Below are 18,620 nucleotides of genomic sequence, written 5' to 3'. Positions count from 1 at the left end.
ACGTGTTGTTGCCTACCCTTACCACCTGGGTGCGGCCCTTCAGGAAGTCCAGGATCCAGTTGCAGAGGGAGATGTTTAGTTCCAGGGTCCTTAACTAATGGTAACAGCCATCATTCTATTGATATACCAACATTTTTTAACACTTACATTTGTATTACATGATCTATTAAATACTTTAATTGTCTTATTAAATTGACTTAAATTCTGTTAGTTGTCGGTAATCTGCCACTGTGGTCGTGGTCACTGAGTTCAGGTCCATTCTGACGTTCAAGGTATTTATTATAACTGACCCTATGTGGTCCTCCCCCCACTCCTCTCTTCATGATGTGGTGTGTGCGTATGGCATATCTCATCCACAACCTTATCAAGTGAAACAACCTACAGATTGAAACGGCTAGCACGGATAATCCACTGACAGTCCATCATCTATTTGATTTGCATTCCCTTTCAAGATTGTTTGATCAAAATCAGATGTGTAATTGTCTGGTTTAGTCTGACACATGATTGCTGTTTTTGCCTCAGCTCTATAATTAGATGGTCATTTGATGTGTAAGCCTGGGCCTACTTGGCTGATAAAACCCATATAGAAAACAGAAACAGAAGTTTAGGTTGATGCATAAAAAACTATTAACAGTTCAGTCAATGAAGAGGGTGGTTCGCACATAAGACAAACTCGGAAATATGATGTGGTACTTGGCTCTAATAAAGAGGGTATAGCCTACTAAAAGCTCTAGTCTAAGACTACAGAACAGAGCGCCACCCTTTGGTGGTGTTGAAGGACAGCTAGTGGTACAGTTGGCTTCTTGGTCTTCTAGGCAACCGTCGGTCTACTTCAGATTGACGAAAAATACCTAGAAATGTCCAGAGAAATACAAAACATCACTCTTCTTTACTGTTTGGATATGGGTTTTCATTCGCTCAATTACGTGATAACGCCATAATAACAGAGCTAGACTATTCATTTCCAATGGAGCCCAAAGTGCCAGCTATCAACGTTCCCCTGTCAGACAGGCTCGTGTTGTTTCTGAGCAGGGGTCATGTCCAAGTGGTGGGGCTCTTCAGCCTTATAGTAGTCGATAAGTACTGTTACTATACAAGTGGCACACTCCACAGCTGCTGCTCGGGTAAAGTTATAACAACCACATTTTTATCAATCAACTTACCTGTCAACTTTATTAAAGATTAACTGTCAGATAAATCAATGAAACTGGTCATTTAAGTATGAATCAGAAAATTCAACTCTGGTTCAAAAAGTGAAGAGTTTGAAGGTATTTACTTATTTGTAATTGAATGTCTTCCTTCAATGGGATAGTTTATTTTAAGAGGGAAAGTTCAGCGATGTTACATAATGATATTTGTTTACATACCTTTGTTTTTTGAGTTGTTGAAATGGATCTTTGAAGACGTGCCCACAGTTTCATAGAAATTTGGTTGAATAATGTGACTTAAATGAAATGCTATTTTTTTTTATTAAAGCTGTTTCCATTCTTACAGTCTTATTGGAGGACAAAATATACTTCAGGAATGAAAAGACTCCTCAGACTCAAGTCACATTCTTGATGTGTGGTGGAAAACGTTCATCCTATCACGTGAAATTCTCCCTTCTAGGAAGTGAAATATTTGTGCCTAAGATTACATATTTCGTCATTACATTCAATACACTATAACTCCCCCACCAAGACGGAAAGACAAACAAGTATCAGGAAAGATCAACAAGTTATGAGGTTAATATCAATGTCAAATGATTAGACCATTTAACATTGAGCCAACACTACATCCATTGTTTTGGTCCTTGCTGTTTCACAGAAAATGATGTTTCTCACCTGACCTTTATTTTATTAAGGCATAATATTATCATTTATGGTATGTGGTGGTATAATTTAGAGGTTTATATTTTCTGACCTTGTATTCAAAAGCAGGATGAACATTATTTGATGGCATATGAACAGGGCCAGGAGTTTTTCCTAACCCGGTGCCATGACCAGGAAAACCTCCAGATTCTATTTATACATAAGGTGGTCAGGAAAACTCATAGCTCTATATGAAACCTATAACCTTAAAGTACAGTGGCTTACGAAAGTATTCACCCCTCTTGGCATTTTTCTTATTTTGTTGCCTTACAACCTGGAATTAAAATAGATTTTGGGGGGTTTGTATCATTTGATTTACACAACAACTATCACTTTGAAGATGTATAATATGTTTTCTTGTGAAACAAACAAGAAATAAGGCAACAAAAAAAAACAGAAAACTTGAGCGTGCATAACTATTCACCCCCCCAAGTCAATAATTTGTAGAGTCACCTTTTGCAGCAATTACAGCTGCAAGTCTCTTGGGGTATGTCTCTAGAAGCTTGCCACATCTAGCCACTGGGATGTTTGCCCATTCTTCAAGGCAAACCTGCTCCAGCTCCTTCAAGTTAGATGGGTTCCACTGGTGTACAGCAATGTTTAAGTCATACCACAGATTCTCAATTGGATTGAGGTCTGGACTTTGACTAGGCCTTTCCAAGACATTTAAAACTTTCCCTGTAAACCACTTGAGTGTTGCTTTAGCAGAATGCTTAGTGTCATTGACCTGCTGGAAGGTGAACCTCCATCCCAGTCTCAAATCTCTGGAAGACTGAAACAGGTTTTCCTCAAGATTTTCCCTGTATTTAGTACCATCCATCATTCATTCAATTCAGACCAGTTTCCCAGTCCCTGCCAATGAAAAACATTCCCACAGCATGATGCTGCCACCACCATGCTTCACTGTGGGGATGGTGTTCTTGGGGTGATGCGAGGTGTTGGGTTTGTGCCAGACTGTCACGACTTCCACCGAAGTCGGCTCCTCTCCTTGTTCGGGCAGCGTTCGGCGATCGATGTCACCGGCTTTCTAGCCACCGCCGCTCCATTTTTCATCTTTCCATTTGTTTTGTCTTGTTCCTTACACACCTGGTTTTCATTCCCTAATCATACTGAATGTATTTAGTCCTCTGTTCCCCTACTTGTCTTTGTGTGTAATTGTTTATTGTTTGATGGTGTTTTGTCTGGCGCTATACTTTATCACTGTTTCCGTGTTATTTTGGCACGTTGATTTTTCATGTATGTTATTTGTGGAACTGAATTCAAATGCGACTATTTATTTCACTCTGCCTCCCTCGCCATTCCAACCATTATTATGAGCCGTTTGTGAGTGGATTGATGGTAATTCAGTAGTTATGTAGAATGACAACTTATATAGACAGTCATATAATGAGGCCGCTTGTCCATGTGTTCTATAACACACTCATCATTTTGGTATTTTATTAGGATCCCCATTAGCTGTTGCCATAGCAGCAGCTACACTTCCTGGGGTCCACACAAAACATGAAACATGACATAATACAGAACATGAATAGACAAGAACAGCACAAGGACAGAACTACATACATTTAAGATGTGACACAGAGCCTCTATGCTGTACTTCTATAGTATTTTAGGCAATAGCTCTATCTGCAGAAGCAGGGTTTCTGTCCCTGTATTCTAACTGCATAATGTATATTGAAATGTAAGCTATTCATTTCACAACTAGTATTCATAATACTATTCATAATAACAGTCATGGGGAAATCATTTTGATTGATCCATACAAAGTCCTGACAAGTATGTTTGAAGTTAGATCAAAAGTATTGCATTTAACGGTAATCACTTAAGCGAACAATATCTGAACATTTCTTGCATTTTGTCTCATTGTTTGATGATCTGGTAGCATTTTTCTGCCTAGCTATCTGGACCATTCCAAGAAAATTACTTATCAACGTCCCCCTCCGCTATCTTCACCCCACCTCCGCCCCTCACCTCCACTTCCCTCCTTGTCTTCGGTCCTCCACATCCTCCCATTCCTCCACCTCCCTCCTCCTCATCCACCTCACCCCTCCTCCTCCCTTCTTATTCCTTATCAGCACTCTTGCGTAACCTCTAGACTTAAGAGCACTAACAACCCATGGGCTGTTTCCAGTCTTACACAGTCTGACCCAACACCATGGCTCTTTATGAGTCTAAGACCGAGCTCTGGGACCTGGACATCAATGTGATCCAGCCAGAAGGGAAAGGTCCAGATCCAGCCACAGATGGAAACAGCAGTACCGAGTCGTTCAGGGATGCGTTCCAACGTTATATCCAGCCCTGTCTGGCAGAGCTGCTGGGTTCATCTCTGTTTATCTTTGTGGGGTGTCTGTCTGTGATCGAGAACACAGAGGGCACCGGAAGGCTGCAGCCGGCCCTGGCACACGGCCTGGCCCTGGGCATCGTTATCGCTGTGCTGGGGGAGATCAGGTAAGGCTGGGGGCCCCTCTGGGGGTGGGTGGGGAGAGGCTGGAAGGTGATAACCTGGTCCTAGATCTGTTTGTGCTGTAAAACCAACTTTTCTGGCCATGACATGGTATAGGTTTTGGGACAAGGCTGGGAAGTTGATGCTCAGGTTTTCAAATGTTAGCAGAGCAGCAGAAGAGTCTGTTCCTAGGCTTTCAACATGCAGCATGTTGATGCATAACAGATTGTGTAAAAGCATTGCAAAAATGAAGACTTGTAATGGATCTGTTGATCAGCATTGACTTGAAGTTTTATGACTGTGCTTTCAAAGTAGCCTACAATAGATCATTAAAATGCACAACAGGATTTTAAAATCACACTTGTATCATTTTGATGAGGCAATCTACATTAGCATTTTTTCTTAATATGGTTTTATTGTTGCTACTTGCCTCTATATTTAAAATAGTTTGTTTTGTTTTCTAAAGGATGTGCCTCATATAAAAAACTATTGTGAACTGTTTAAAATAAAACAACTTAATTAAAATGTATTAGGGTAATTCAATTGTTCCATGTCTTTCTCTGCAGTGGGGGCCACTTCAACCCAGCAGTGTCTGTGTCTGTGTTTCTGATCGGGGGTCTCAACATCATACTGCTGGTCCCCTACATACTTGCTCAGATGTGTGGAGGGATGATAGGGGCAGGACTAGCCAAGGTGGGTACTCTGTAGCCTACTAAAAGGTTTGTTGAACTTCTACTCATACTAACTTGGTATTTAATAGGATCTTAATTATAATTGTTCTTATTTATTGACATTGAAGACATGTACATTTATTTAACTTCATTATTTGGTAACAATATGTACTTTCTAGTACAAACATTCAAGAATTCAATATACAGTATTTGGTAACTACCTGGCACCAAATGGGTAGGCCTACTGTCACTAAAGACTATGTAAACATCAGGAAAATATCAGCTAGATCTTTCACACTTTCAGAGGTTTGATCGTCCCATAACACACAACACTTGTACAATCTGCACTTATCCTAACAGTATGATCATCCTCATTCTGTCAACACTTCAGATATGGATCATGACAATAATCTCTTTCTGCACCTACCCTGCTCTTCTCTTGGCTGCTATCAGGACAGTAAAACGATAAAGCAATTGACGTCCATGAGGGTTGAGTGACCAGGCAGTCACCCACTCTACTCGATTGGCAGTCATGTACATGTACAGTACAGTGTCCTTAGAGATGAACAAGATTAGTTGAGTCTGTGTTTCACCACCTTGTAAAGTCAAGAGCTCATTGGCCATTACCCTGCAAGCACTTTTCGGTCCTTGGAAGTTGTGGGAACATAGGTTTTTGGTTTCCCATTGGTTCTGGGAACGAAGCCATATGTTTCCTGACCGGTAAAATTGTATGTTTTTTAAACATTCTGAGAACATACGTTTTTTTTAAACTGCTTTGTTGGTTAAGGGCTTGTAAGTAAGCATTTCACTGTACGATCTACATCTGTTGTATTCAGTGCATGTGACAAATACAATTAGATTTAATTTCATTTATTCTGGGAATGTTAATTTTTAGGTTTCAGGGAGGTACTGAGGATGTTTTACTATGGTTCCCAAAAATATTTTCAGACGCCTCACAAGTCCTCAACTGGCAGCTTCATTAAATAGTACCTGCAAAACACCAGGTTCAACGTCAACAGTGAAGAGGTGACTCCGAGATGCTGGCCTTCTAGGCAGAGTTCCTCTGTCCAGTGTCTGTGTTCTTTTGCTCATCTTAATATTTTATTTTTTATTGGCCAGTCTGAGATATGGCTTTTTCTTTACAACTCTGCCTAGAAGGCCAACATCCTGGAGTTGCCTCTTCATTGTTGACGTTGAGACTGGTGTTTTGCAGGTACTATTTAATGAAGCTGCCAGTTGAGGACTTGTGAGGCGTCTGTTTCTCAAACTAGACACTCTAATGTACTTGTCCTCTTGCTCAGTTGTGCACTGGGGCCTCACACTCCTCTTCCTATTCAGGTTAGAGCCAGTTTGTGCTGTTCTGTGAAGGGAGAACACAGTGTTGTATGAGATCTTCAGTTTCTTGGCAATTTCTCACCTGGAATAGCCTTCATTTCTCAGAACAATAATAGACTGACGAGTTTCAGAAGAAAATGCTTTGTTTTTGGCCATTTTGAGCCTGTAATCGAACCCACAAATGCTTATGCTCCAGATACTCAACTAGTCTAAAGAAGGCCAGTTTTATTGCTTTTTAATCAGAACAACAGTTTTCAGCTGTGCTAACATAATTGCAAAAGGTTTTTCTAATGATCAATTAGCCTTTTAAAATGATAAACTTGGATTAGCTAACACAACGTGCTAATTGTTGCTGATAATGGGGCTCTGCACACCTATGTAGATATTCCATTCAAAATCTGCCGTTTCCAGCTACAGTAGTCATTGACAACATGAACAATGTCTACACTGTATTTCTGATCAATTTGATGTTATTTTAATGGACAAAAATGTGCTTTTCTTTCTTTTTTGACCCAAAACTTTTGAACGGTAGTGTATATGTTCAAATCAAAATATATTTAACATTTTATATTTTTCAAAGTAGCCACCCTTTGCCTTGATGACAGCTTTGAAAACTAGGGATTATCTCAACCAGCTTCATGAGGTAGTCACCTAGAATGCATTTCAATTAACTGGTGTGCCTTGTTTAAAGTTAATTTGTGGAATTCCTTTCCTTCTTAATGCGTTTGAGCCAATAAGTTGTGTTGTGACATGATAGGGTTGGTATACAGAAGATAGCCCTATTTGGTAAGTACCAAGTTGATGTTATGGCAAGAACAGCTCAAATAAGCAAAGAGAAATGACAGTCCATCATTACTTTAAGACATGAAGGTCAGTCAATCCAAAACAGTTCAAGAACTTTAACAGTTTCTTCAAGTGCTGTCGCAAAAACCATTGAGGGCTTAGATGAAACGGGCTCCCATGAGGACCGCTACAGGAAAGGAAGACCCAGTGTTACCTCTGCTGCAGAGGATAAGTTCATTAGAGTTACCAGCCTCAGATTGCAGCCCAAATAAATGCTTCACAGAGTTCAAGTAACAGACACATCTCAACATCAACTGTTCAGAGGAGACGGAGTGAATCAGGCCTTCATGGTCAAATTGCTGCAAAGAAACCACTACTAAAGGACACTTATAAGAAGAAGAGACTTGCTTGGACCAAGAAACACGAGCAATGGACATGGTGGAAATCTGTCCTTTGGTCAAATTTGAGATTTTTGGTTCCAACCGCTGTGTCCCTGTGAGACGCAGAGTAGGTGAACAGATGACCTCTGCATGTGTGGTACCCACTGTGATGCATGGAGGAGGAGGTGTGATGGTGTGGGGCCACTTTTCTGGTGGTTTGCGCTTAGTGGGACTATCATTTGTTTTTCAACAGGACAATGACTCAACACACCTCCAGGCTGTGTAAGGGCTATTTGACCAAGAAGGAGAGTGATGGAGTGCTGCATCAGATGACCTGGCCTCCACAATCACACGACCTCAACCCAATTGAGATGGTTTGGGATGAGTTGGACCGCTGAGTGAAGGAAAAGCAGCCAGCAAGTGCTCAGCATATGTGGGAACTCCTTCAAGACTGTTGGAAAAGCATTCCAGGTGAAGCTGTTTGAGAGAATGCCAAGAGTGTGCAAAGCTGTCATCAAGGCAAAGGGTGGCTACTTTGTATTTTGATTTGTTTAACACTTTTTTGATTAGTACACGATTCCATGTGTTATTTCATAGTTTGATTGTCTTCACTATTATTCTACAACGTAGAAAATAATACAAATAAAGACAAACCCTTGAATGAGTAGGTGTGTCCAAACTTTTGGCTCGTACTGTATATTATTTTTTATCACACTTGAAAAGACAAACTCTGAACAGATGTAGAATATGACCAGTGGAAAGTAGCAGTCGATAAGCAAATGTTAAATAATGTTCTTCTGTATCTGGACCTATACTTTTCTCCCTACAGATCCTATATTCATATCAGTAATATCTCCTTCTCCAGGTGATTTCCCCATCCATGAACTATGCCAAAGTTTCAGGGGCAGCATTCGACACAGTGCAGGCCGACACCCAGATAGTACCAGCCACGGTGGCAGAGGTGATCATGACTCTGTTCCTGACGATGGTGGTGTGTATGGGGGCCGTGAATGGACGCACGCGCAGCCTGTTGGCCCCTCTCTGCATCGGGCTGACCGTGACCGCAGACATCCTGGCTGGGTGAGGACCCATGGGGTAGAAGGTGTGGTGTAAGAGCGGTGGGTGGGGTGGTCGTGGAGTGGATTGATGTAAGGTGTGTGGGTAAGGGATAGGATGGGAGGAGGGCTGGAAAGGTTTGAGAAATTAGCCTGGAGAAAGACTATACTGTACATTCTGCAGAACAACTTTTTAGATACAAACAAATCAAATCAAATGTTATTAGTCACATCCGCCGAAAACACCAGTGAACCTTACACCTTACACCTTACACCTTACAGTGAAATGCTTACTTACGAGCCCCTAACCAACAATGAAGTTTTAAAAAATTATAAGAATAAGAGATAAAAGTAACAAGCAATTAAAGAGCAGCAGTAAAATAACAATAGCGGGACTATATACAGGCGGTACCGATACAGAGTCAGTGTGCGGGGGCACCGGTTAGTTGAGGTAATATGTACATGTAAGTAGAGTTATTAAAGTGACTATGCATAGATGACAACAGAGAATAGCAGTGGTGTAAAGAGGGGGGGGCACTGCAAATAGTCTGGGTAGCCATTTAACTAGATGTTCAGGAGTCTTATGGCTTGAGGGTAAAAGCTGTTTAGAAGCCTCTTGGAACAAGAACAAGAGCGCACAAGCCGTGCGGTAGCAGAGAGAACAGTCTATGACTAGATGACTAGGGTGGCTAGAGTCTTTCACCATTTTTAGGGCCTTCCTCTGACACCGCCTGGTATAGAGGTCCTGGATGGCAGGAAGCTTGGTCCCAGTGATGTACTGGGATGTTCGCACTACCCTCTGTAGTGTCGGAGGCCGAGCAGTTGCCATACCAGGCAGTGATGCAACAAGTCAGGATGCTCTCGATGGTGCAGCTGTAGAACCTTTTGCAGATCTGAGGACCCATGACAAATCTTTTCAGTCTACTAAGGGGGAATAGGTTTTGTTGTGACCTCTTCACGACTGTCTTGGTGTGCTTGGACCATGTTAGTTTGTTGGTGAAATGGACACCAAGGAACTTGAAGCTCTCAACCTGCTCTACTGCAGCCCCGTCGATGAGAATGGGGGCGTGCTCGGTCCTCCTTTTTCCTGTTGTCCACAATCATCTCCTTTGTCTTGATGTTTGATGTAATGGCCTACCTTTGTACAGTATAGTTAACTACTACTGAGATAAATACCTGTACACTACCAATAAAACACAATGTACACCACAATACACTGCTTACTGTGTACCGTAAGACACCACATGCTCTATCATTCATTCATGCATCGCTTTTATATCACGTCCTCTACAGGGGAGCAGTGTCTGGGGCATGTATGAACCCAGCTCGTGCCTTTGGCCCGGCCGTGGTGGCCGACTACTGGAGCTATCACTGGATCTACTGGGTGGGACCCATGTCTGGAGCCCTGCTAACCGCCAGCTTCATACGGTACTGTACAGCTCTGATCTTCTGGGGCCTGGATACCTGGTTGTTTACATCATTGTCCTGTTTGGTTTTAATCAGAAACAGACTGGAGCCCAAGCTACTATTGAAACACTTTGGTTGGGAAAGCAATCTTAATCTGTGTCCTTGAAATGACCATTAATACTAAAATAATGACCCAACTGGAGTTCCATAGATTAGAATGGAATATATTTACTATAGAATGGAAGTTGCCTCCACTAGCTGCAGGTGTGGGATTAGAAGCCTTGTCTGCCCATACATTCTGGCAAATCAGCAAGAGAATCTACCACCTCCATATCGGGATGTGTTGTCTTGTGCGATAAAGCACTGTATCGTAACATGGCTGTTAGACAGGGCTGTTTGTCCTCAACCTGATAAACATGAACTGTCCCTCTAAAATCAATGGCTAGCTATGGGATGGAAAGTTACTCCTACAATGGGTGCTTTTATACAATTCTTAAGTCTGGGAGAGTCATTAACCTAGTTTTAACAATGTGTGGATTTAACACCTTTTTATCTTGATTTTCCTTGTTAAAGTCTTGTGTTGTCTAATACATATTTTGGGGAATTATTTAGATTTATGTTAAAAATAACTAAAGAAACAATGTGTGGAAGCAACAACTTGTCGAGTGATGTTACATTCAACAATTCTGTACTATTTTGATGGTGTGTTTTTTCTATTTTCAGACTACTGCTTGGGGATGAGAAAACCAGAGTTATCTTGATGTGATACAGATGTAGGTTTCCAGTTCAAGTCCATAAAAAAGTCAATTTCCAAAATCCACATAAATTCTAACAGTATTTTTGTGTTACTATTTCCATGTCTCTTAGTTTAAAATAATCTTACCAATGTAACTTTATTCTATACCGGTATATATAGATGATCTATTGTCCATAAATGCAATCTATTTTATTCAATGCCATTTGTATAAACACATTTTGTACAGTAAATATTGCATTGTATATTTTTTTTTATGATTGATCCCTTTTGACATAGTAGAAGTGACTTCTGGCCCATAGTCTGTGTTTTATACCGCCACCTTTTGGTTATGTGGTGAACTACAGCCTTGCATTGGTCTGACTCTCACTGTACTGTGATACAGACTTTCATATGCGTCATGCCTTTTCACTGATTATCTGCACACAGACATCCAAAAACTAGCCACATTAGATAACATTGAATTTGACACTGTAATTGCTATCTTGACTGAAAGTCTCAGCCATAGAAATATAATTACTAGGAAGGACATAGCCCCTCAGACAACCGGTCCTCCCATTATGGACTCATTGACTTGAACGGGGACCTCTCTTCTAGTAATTATATTTCTATGGCAGACACTCATTGGAGACAGTAGTATGTGAACGTTCAAAAAATGTTGCAGTGAAGATTCAAGAAATGAAGTATAAATGTGTACAGCAGAGGAGTGTCCATTTATTGATTTGTACGTTGGAAATATAGAAGATGCTGTTTCTTTCATACGCAATTAATACAAATGAATTATTAAATGAATTCATGAATTCCATTAGTGCCCCCTCAAGAATAAGTACATACTGTACATGATGCCTGTATGCACAGTAACAGTCTGATTTTGCCACATTCTACACATTTACAATGTCAATTTATCATTTACAATGTCAATGTATTTATCCCCTGTTATTTGCTGATGAATGTGTCTACCATTTAGGACAAATAATAAGATATTACACTAAAGTGTAAAAAGCCAGTTTCATGTTTTACTGGATTGTCTTTTACTCCCTTCAGAGAATAACAGGAGCAGACTTTGCACAGGTGCAGAGACTTTGTCAAACTGTCTAGTTTTAATGCTTTATCTTATCTAGCTGGGACTGGCTAACATCAATGATCTATGCATGATTAATACAAACAGGTTAACCAAGATTAAACCTTTTTGTTTGGCCTGGAAATCTAGAACATTATGTCTAGTAGTAGGCTGCTGTATTAACAAACTAACAAAACATTTAGTTGATTTAAATAGTAAAAACATATCATAGTCATATATGCTCTACCCTGAAAATGTTGTTTTCAAATCAGTGCCAACAAAATATCTGTCTGCTGGACATTTACTATACTTTTAAACTGTGAACTGGTTGTCTGTTGTACTGTGTTCACTAGAGTAAACTGACTTGGATTAATCATAACATGGATATCAGTGTCAAAGAGTCCATCGTTGGTCAATGGAGCAATTCAATTTTATGCTCTCTCTCTCGCTCTCTTTCTCTCTCTCCACTCTCTATCTCACCCTTTCGTTCTTTGAACTTACCAAAGTTCAAGTGATTAGCATCGCAGGTAGATATTTGGACACACACCTGCGGACATTATCGCCAGTGCTGCACTGTATCTCTATATACAAAGACTCCTCTCTCTCATCTATTTTCCCTCCAAACTCCTCCATTCTCTCTCTCCTCTATTCTCACTCTATCTCTCCAAACCCCTTTCCACTATGACAGAAGGGACAATGGAACTGGGTGACATGGGGACATCCCTGATGGCATCAGACTCTAAGAAAGTACCGGTCCAGCCTCCCAACAAGTTTGAGCGCCTGGTCCAGCCGTGTCTGGCTGAGCTGGTGGGGACCATGTTCTTTGTGTTCATCGGCTGTGTGTCGGTCATAGAGAACGTGGAGGCAGCAGGGAGGCTGCAGCCAGCTCTGGTCCATGGTCTGGCTGTGGCAGTCATGGTGGCGTGCATGGCAGAGATCAGGTCTGTGTGTTTATATACAGTGTATTGATACACTGTCTCACTGTACTGTGCTGTTTTGGATAAGTGTCTGTAAAGTGTCTCATTTTACATCATTACAGTGTTGTACTTTGGTCTCCTTTTGAGATTAACGTTAGTCATTTGTTTTCAATAGAGCATTTATATTTTGCATGAACAGTATGTTGTGTGCTTTAATGTGAGTGGAATGAATGTATTTGAGTGTAATGCATGCCCAGTATTCCATTATATTTGCAATGTTCGATATTGCTACAATTTTGGGGTCAAAATACTGAACACACACGGAGTGGAAACCCATAAGTCCCGTATTCTTTTTGTGGTGATTGTGTGTTTCTTGGTCATGTGCAGAGTTCAAAAACAGTCTTTCACAGATAAAGGTAACACACCTAAGGTTGTAAAACCATTCTCATTCCAGTGAGTGCCATTCAACTTATAAACAGTGGCCATTATGGTGTAATGTGTTATGATTTCACAGATGGACCTGACACATACATATCCCAAGTTTATAAAGCAACTGTGACCCCATTCATATTGTTATACCTAATAATTGAGTGAACATATTAACAATGTCTAATCAATATCTAAAGCCAATCTCCTTTAACTGATACAAAGGTGAAAGTGTGAAGGTGAGTAATGTTAAACTGTGAAATATACTGTGTAAAACCCAACCCTCCTGGGCTATCTGACCATTCTTCTGCTATTTCTCTCTGACCTCCACAGCGGCTCCCATTTTAACCCACCGTTTACCATTGCTATCTACCTGTGTGGAGGCATGAAGCTGAATATGGTGGGGCCCTACCTCATCAGTCAGCTCATAGGGGGTGTGCTAGGTGCTTCCATGTCAAAGGTGAGGGTTAAACCTGATATCAGTGGTCATTCAATGCACATCTATGACTAACAGTATCTGTGGAGGTAGAATTTTGTCTTGCACCTTGAAATGATTTGAAATGCAGAAAAAAAATATCAGTTGGATTAAATCAAATCAAAACTATAAAATGAATATTCACAACTACAGTGATTAGATATGCAGACAACTGTCATTACCCCAGTTTAGCTCGTCAGACAATGCATTGGGTTTTGTAGTAATATAATGACATCACTGCCAGTAAATGAACCTGAATCCATTGTTCCTCAGCTGATGACCACAACAGAGAACTACTCCAAGGCCCAGGGGGCAGCCTTTGCCCTGCTGCAATCACAAGATCAGCTGTGGGGGGCTCTGTTTGGGGAGATAGCCATGACCTGCCTGGTCACCATGGTGGTGCTGCTGGGGGCGGTCAACGCCAAGAGTAGCAGCCCCATGGTTCCCTTCATGGTGGGCTGTACTGTCATCATCAACATCCTGGCTGGGTGAGATACTGAGAGGGCCTAGAGTGGAATTTATCACTTGTACTGTAACTAGGCCCAACGTCTTTCCTGGCTACTTGACCTGGTCAGTTCCTGCTATAGGGTTATTAGGGCCTAGAGGTTTTCCTGGCTACCTGGTCAGTTCTTGCTATAGGGTTATTAGGGCCTAGAGGTTTTCCTGGCTACCTGGTCAGTTCCTGCTATAGGGTTATTAGGGCCTAGAGGTTTTCCTGGCTACCTGGTCAGTTCTTGCTATAGGGTTATTAGGGCCTAGAGGTTTTCCTGGCTACCTGGTCAGTTCTTGCTATAGGGTTATTAGGGCCTAGAGGTTTTCCTGGCTACCTGGTAAGTTCTTGCTATAGGGTTATTCGGGCCTAGAGGTTTTCCTGGCTACCTGGTCAGTTCTTGCTATAGGGTTATTAGGGCCTAGAGGTTTTCCTGGCTACCTGGTCAGTTCTTGCTATAGGGTTATTAGGGCCTATAGGTTTTCCTGGCTACCTGGTCAGTTCTTGCTATAGGGTTATTAGGGCCTAGAGGTTTTCCTGGCTACCTGGTCAGTTCTTGTTATAGGGTTATTAGGGCCTAGAGGTTTTCCTGGCTACCTGGTCAGTTCTTGCTATTGGGTTATTAGGGCCTAGAGGTTTTCCTGGCTACCTGGTCAGTTCTTGCTATAGGGTTATTAGGGCCTAGAGGTTTTCCTGGCTACCTGGTCAGTTCTTGCTATAGGGTTATTCGGGCCTAGAGGTTTTCCTGGCTACCTGGTCAGTTCTTGCTATAGGGTTATTAGGGCCTAGAGGTTTTCCTGGCTACCTGGTCAGTTCTTGCTATAGGGTTATTAGGGCCTATAGGTTTTCCTGGCTACCTGGTCAGTTCTTGCTATAGGGTTACTAGGGCCTAGAGGTTTTCCTGGGCCTCGTACAAGTAATTCTCCAAAAATAATTTGTTCTCTTAATAATTAGCCTGGATAGATAAGGTTTGGAAAAAGTTTGTTTGAAGGTTTGTTTATTAACTATTTATAAACCACTATTATATCATTTGTTACCCATTGAATAGAGTTTGTTATAAATTATTTACATGGATATAACATGCATTATTATACACTGTTTAAACAAATGATCTACTGATTTATGAAATGTTAACTAATAATGAACAAAGAAATAATGGAAGATAAACAAACGTTCAAGTAGAGTTGTCATCAACGATTACATCCACAACTGAAGATATGGAACAGCCATTGCTAAAATGTGCATTATTGTGACATAAAGATTAGATAAACATCTTAGATAGGTAGTAGATAACACGCTCATTACATTGCAATTATGACCTTCTGGGCATTTCTAAGTAACATATTTACTGTTCCCACACGACACCATGATCATGGCAAAACATGAAATACTTGTTATCTCAACATTTAGTTTCATAGCATCATGGGTAGAGATACAGCACATGTTTGTTTTGATGGACATGATTCTGCTGCATACCTGGAGATAATCATCTTTAATACTATCATAGTTCTGAAACTCTTTGTCATTATTATTTCTTCAGTGGAGATGTGTCTGGAACCTGTCTGAACCCGGCCAGAGCCCTGGGTCCTGCTATAGTGGCCAACTACTGGACCTACCACTGGGTTTACTGGGTAGGACCCATCACTGGTGGACTGGTGGCTGCTGCACTGGTTAGGTGAGGATAGACTACACACAGAGATCCTACTAAATGACTTCTAATATATAATTATATGAGGCTACGTTCCAGACAGAATAGTCTGGTTTAGCAGCTATACTGTAAGAATGTGTTTGAGATTGTACAGGATGATGCACGGAGAAACTGAAGTACTCGCACACCATTTCACTGTATGTGTTTTCTCATGTTCCTCAACGTGTAGTCTTATTATTACTGATGTGAAAGCGAGCATACTGAATGAAGATCTATAATGTCACAATAAAGCATCATCTTCAGAACCTCTTATGCTATCTGTTTTTTTCAGACTACTGCTTGGAGACCGGAAGACACGTATTCTCATGAAGTAATACCACATGTTGAGTTGACAGGTCTGAGATTACCATTGTTGTTACATACAGTTGTTACAGTACCAGTCAAAAGTTTGGACACACCTACTCATTCAAGGGTTTGTCTTTATTTTTTACTATTTTCTACTTTGTAGAATAATAGTGAAGACATCTAAACTATGAAATAACACATATGGAATCGTGTCGTAGCCAAAAAAGTGTTAAACAAATCAAAATATATTTTAGATTTTAGATTCTTCAAAATAGCCACCCTTTCCACACTCTTGGTATTCTCCCAACCAGCTTCACCTGGAATGCTTTTCCCACATATGCAGAGCACTTGTTGGCTGTTTTTCCTTCACTCTGCGGTCCAACTCTTCCCAAACCATTTCAATTGGGTTGAGGTCGGGGGACTGTGGATGCCAGGTCATCTGATGCAGCACTCCATCACTCTCCTTCTTGGTCCTGTTGAAAAACAAATGATAGTCCTACTAAGCACAAACCAGATGGGATGGCGAATAACTGCAGAATGCTGTGGTAGCCATGCTGGTTAAGTGTGCCTTGAAATCTAAATAAATCATTGACAGTGTCACCAGCAAAGCACCCTCACACCATCACACCTCCTCCATTATTTACGGTGGGAGCCACACATGCAGAGATCATTCATTCACCTACTCTGTGTCTCACAAAGACATAGCAGTTGGAACCAAAAATCTCACATTTGGACTCATCAGACCAAAGGACAAATTTCAACCAGTCTTATGTCCATTACTCGTGTTTCTTGGCCCAAGCAAGTTTCTTCTTATTATTGGTGTCCTTTAGTAGTGGTTTATTTACAGACATTTGACCATGAAGGCCTGATTCACACAGTCTCCTCTGAACAGTTGATGTTGAGATGTCTGTTACTTGAACTCTGTGAAGCATTTATTTGGGCTGCAATCTGAGGCTGGTAACTCTAATGAATTTATCCTCTGCAGCAGAGGTAACTCTGGGTCTTCCTTTCCTGTAGCGGTCCTCATGAGAGCCAGTTTCATCTTAGCACTTGATGGTTTTTTCATCCTGCACTTGAAGAAACTTTCATAGTTCTTGAAATTTCCGGATTGACTGACCTTCATGTCTTAAAGTAATGATAGACAGTCCTTTCTCTTTGCTTATTTGAGCTGTTCTTGCCATAATATGGACTTGGTCTTTTACCAAATAAGGCTATCTTCTGTATACCAACCCTATCATGTCACAACACAACTGATTGGCTCAAACGCATTAAGAAGGAAAGAAATTCCACAAATGAATGTTTAACAAGGCACACCTGTTAATTGAAATGCATTCCAGGTGACTACCTCATGAAGCTGGTTTAGAGAATGCCAAGAGTGTGCAAAGCTGTCATCAAGGCAAACGGTGGCTACTTTGAAGAATCTCAAATATAAAATATATTTTGATTTGTTTAACACGTTTTTGGTTACTACATGATTCCATATGTGTTATTACATAGTGTTTATGTCTTCACTATTATTATACAATGTAGAAAATAGTACAAATAAAGAGAAATTCTTAAATGAGTAGGTGTGTCTAAACGTTTTACTGGTACTGTATATTATCACCATTATTGTTATATTATCACCATTGTTGTTATTATTATCATCATTATTGCTATATTATCACCATTGTTGTTGAATATATTATCACCATAATTGTTATATTATCACCATTGTTGTTGTTATATTATCACCATTACTGTTATATTATCACCATTGTTGTTGAATATATTATCACCATTATTGTTATATTTTCACCTTTTTTGTTTTCCCAGTATATTTTGGGGACACTATTTTCCTGTGACTATTTGAGATTAAAAGATTTTTATAAACAAAGTGACAAGCTATTGTCAACCATGTATTTTTAACATACACTTAGTGTACAAAATATTTAAAAGACACCTGCTATTTCCATGACATAGACTGACCAGGTGAATCCAGGTGAAAGATTTGATCCCTTATTGATGTCACTTGTTAAATCCACTTCAATCCGTGTAGATGAAGGGGAGGAGACAGGTTAAAGAAGGATTTTAAAGCCTTGAGACAATTGAGACAAAGGATTTAAGTGCCTTTGAACGGGGTATGGTAGTAGGTGCCAGGCGAACCAGTTTGTGTCAAGAACTGCAACGCTGCTGGCGTTTTAACGCTCAACAGTTTCCCGTGTGTATCAAGAACGGTCCACCACCATAAGGACACCCAGCCAACTTGACACAACTGTGGGAAGCATTGGAGTCAACATGGGCCAGCATCCCTGTGGTACGCTTTCAACACCTTATAGAGTCCATGCCCTGACAAACTGAGGCAGTTCTGGAGGGGGAGGGGGGGGGGGGGGGGTGAAACTCAATATTAGAAAGGTGTTCTTAATGTTTTGTACACTCAGCGTATATCAGTCAAGTTATTATCAGCACGGAACAGTTTGTGTCGAGGACTGACTATTGCAAACACCCAGGAATAGTAGAAATTTGTTCAACACTCTGTCAGATACTGATACTCAATTTCAGCATTCCCTTTTAGAAGACCAACAAAAGAATGCCCAAATGC

At 40.7% G+C, this 18,620-nt stretch overlaps 2 protein-coding genes across 2 annotated transcripts; both read left to right on the top strand.

The window, feature by feature from the left end:
- Nucleotides 1-3,945: 3,945 nt before the first annotated feature.
- LOC110486825 (aquaporin-8-like) lies at nucleotides 3,946-11,680 on the top strand. The gene is made up of 5 exons (XM_036939769.2): nucleotides 3,946-4,298; nucleotides 4,860-4,986; nucleotides 8,328-8,542; nucleotides 9,811-9,945; nucleotides 10,648-11,680. The coding sequence occupies exons 1-5, from the start codon at nucleotides 4,006-4,008 to the stop codon at nucleotides 10,688-10,690; spliced, it is 813 nt and encodes a 270-aa protein (XP_036795664.2). The 5' UTR covers nucleotides 3,946-4,005; the 3' UTR covers nucleotides 10,691-11,680.
- A 566-nt stretch (nucleotides 11,681-12,246) lies between these two features.
- Nucleotides 12,247-17,915, top strand: LOC110486824 (aquaporin-8-like). The gene is made up of 5 exons (XM_090197137.1): nucleotides 12,247-12,679; nucleotides 13,415-13,541; nucleotides 13,830-14,044; nucleotides 15,587-15,721; nucleotides 16,026-17,915. Exons 1-5 carry the CDS (start codon nucleotides 12,420-12,422, stop codon nucleotides 16,066-16,068), a joined length of 780 nt encoding a protein of 259 aa, XP_090053263.1. The 5' UTR covers nucleotides 12,247-12,419; the 3' UTR covers nucleotides 16,069-17,915.
- Nucleotides 17,916-18,620: the final 705 nt, after the last annotated feature.

This window comes from Oncorhynchus mykiss, chromosome 13, assembly GCF_057628025.1.
Source record: "Oncorhynchus mykiss isolate SJ-2025 chromosome 13, ASM5762802v1, whole genome shotgun sequence".
NCBI classification, from domain to species: Eukaryota; Metazoa; Chordata; class Actinopteri; order Salmoniformes; family Salmonidae; genus Oncorhynchus; species Oncorhynchus mykiss.
The sequence above is the reverse complement of the archived record's forward strand: the minus strand, read 5'-3'. Positions and strand labels throughout refer to the sequence as shown.

Bases quoted from the DNA above. Each gene is read 5' to 3' on its own strand.
- LOC110486824 (XM_090197137.1), top strand. From the start codon at position 12,420: ATGACAGAAGGGACAATGGAACTGGGTGACATGGGGACATCCCTGATG. The intron at 12,680-13,414 runs GTCTGTGTGTTT...TGACCTCCACAG, and splicing joins GCGTGCATGGCAGAGATCAG to CGGCTCCCATTTTAACCCAC. The intron at 14,045-15,586 runs GTGAGATACTGA...TTATTTCTTCAG, and splicing joins ATCATCAACATCCTGGCTGG to TGGAGATGTGTCTGGAACCT.
- LOC110486825 (XM_036939769.2), top strand. From the start codon at position 4,006: ATGGCTCTTTATGAGTCTAAGACCGAGCTCTGGGACCTGGACATCAAT. The intron at 4,299-4,859 runs GTAAGGCTGGGG...CTTTCTCTGCAG, and splicing joins GCTGTGCTGGGGGAGATCAG to TGGGGGCCACTTCAACCCAG. The intron at 8,543-9,810 runs GTGAGGACCCAT...CGTCCTCTACAG, and splicing joins ACCGCAGACATCCTGGCTGG to GGGAGCAGTGTCTGGGGCAT.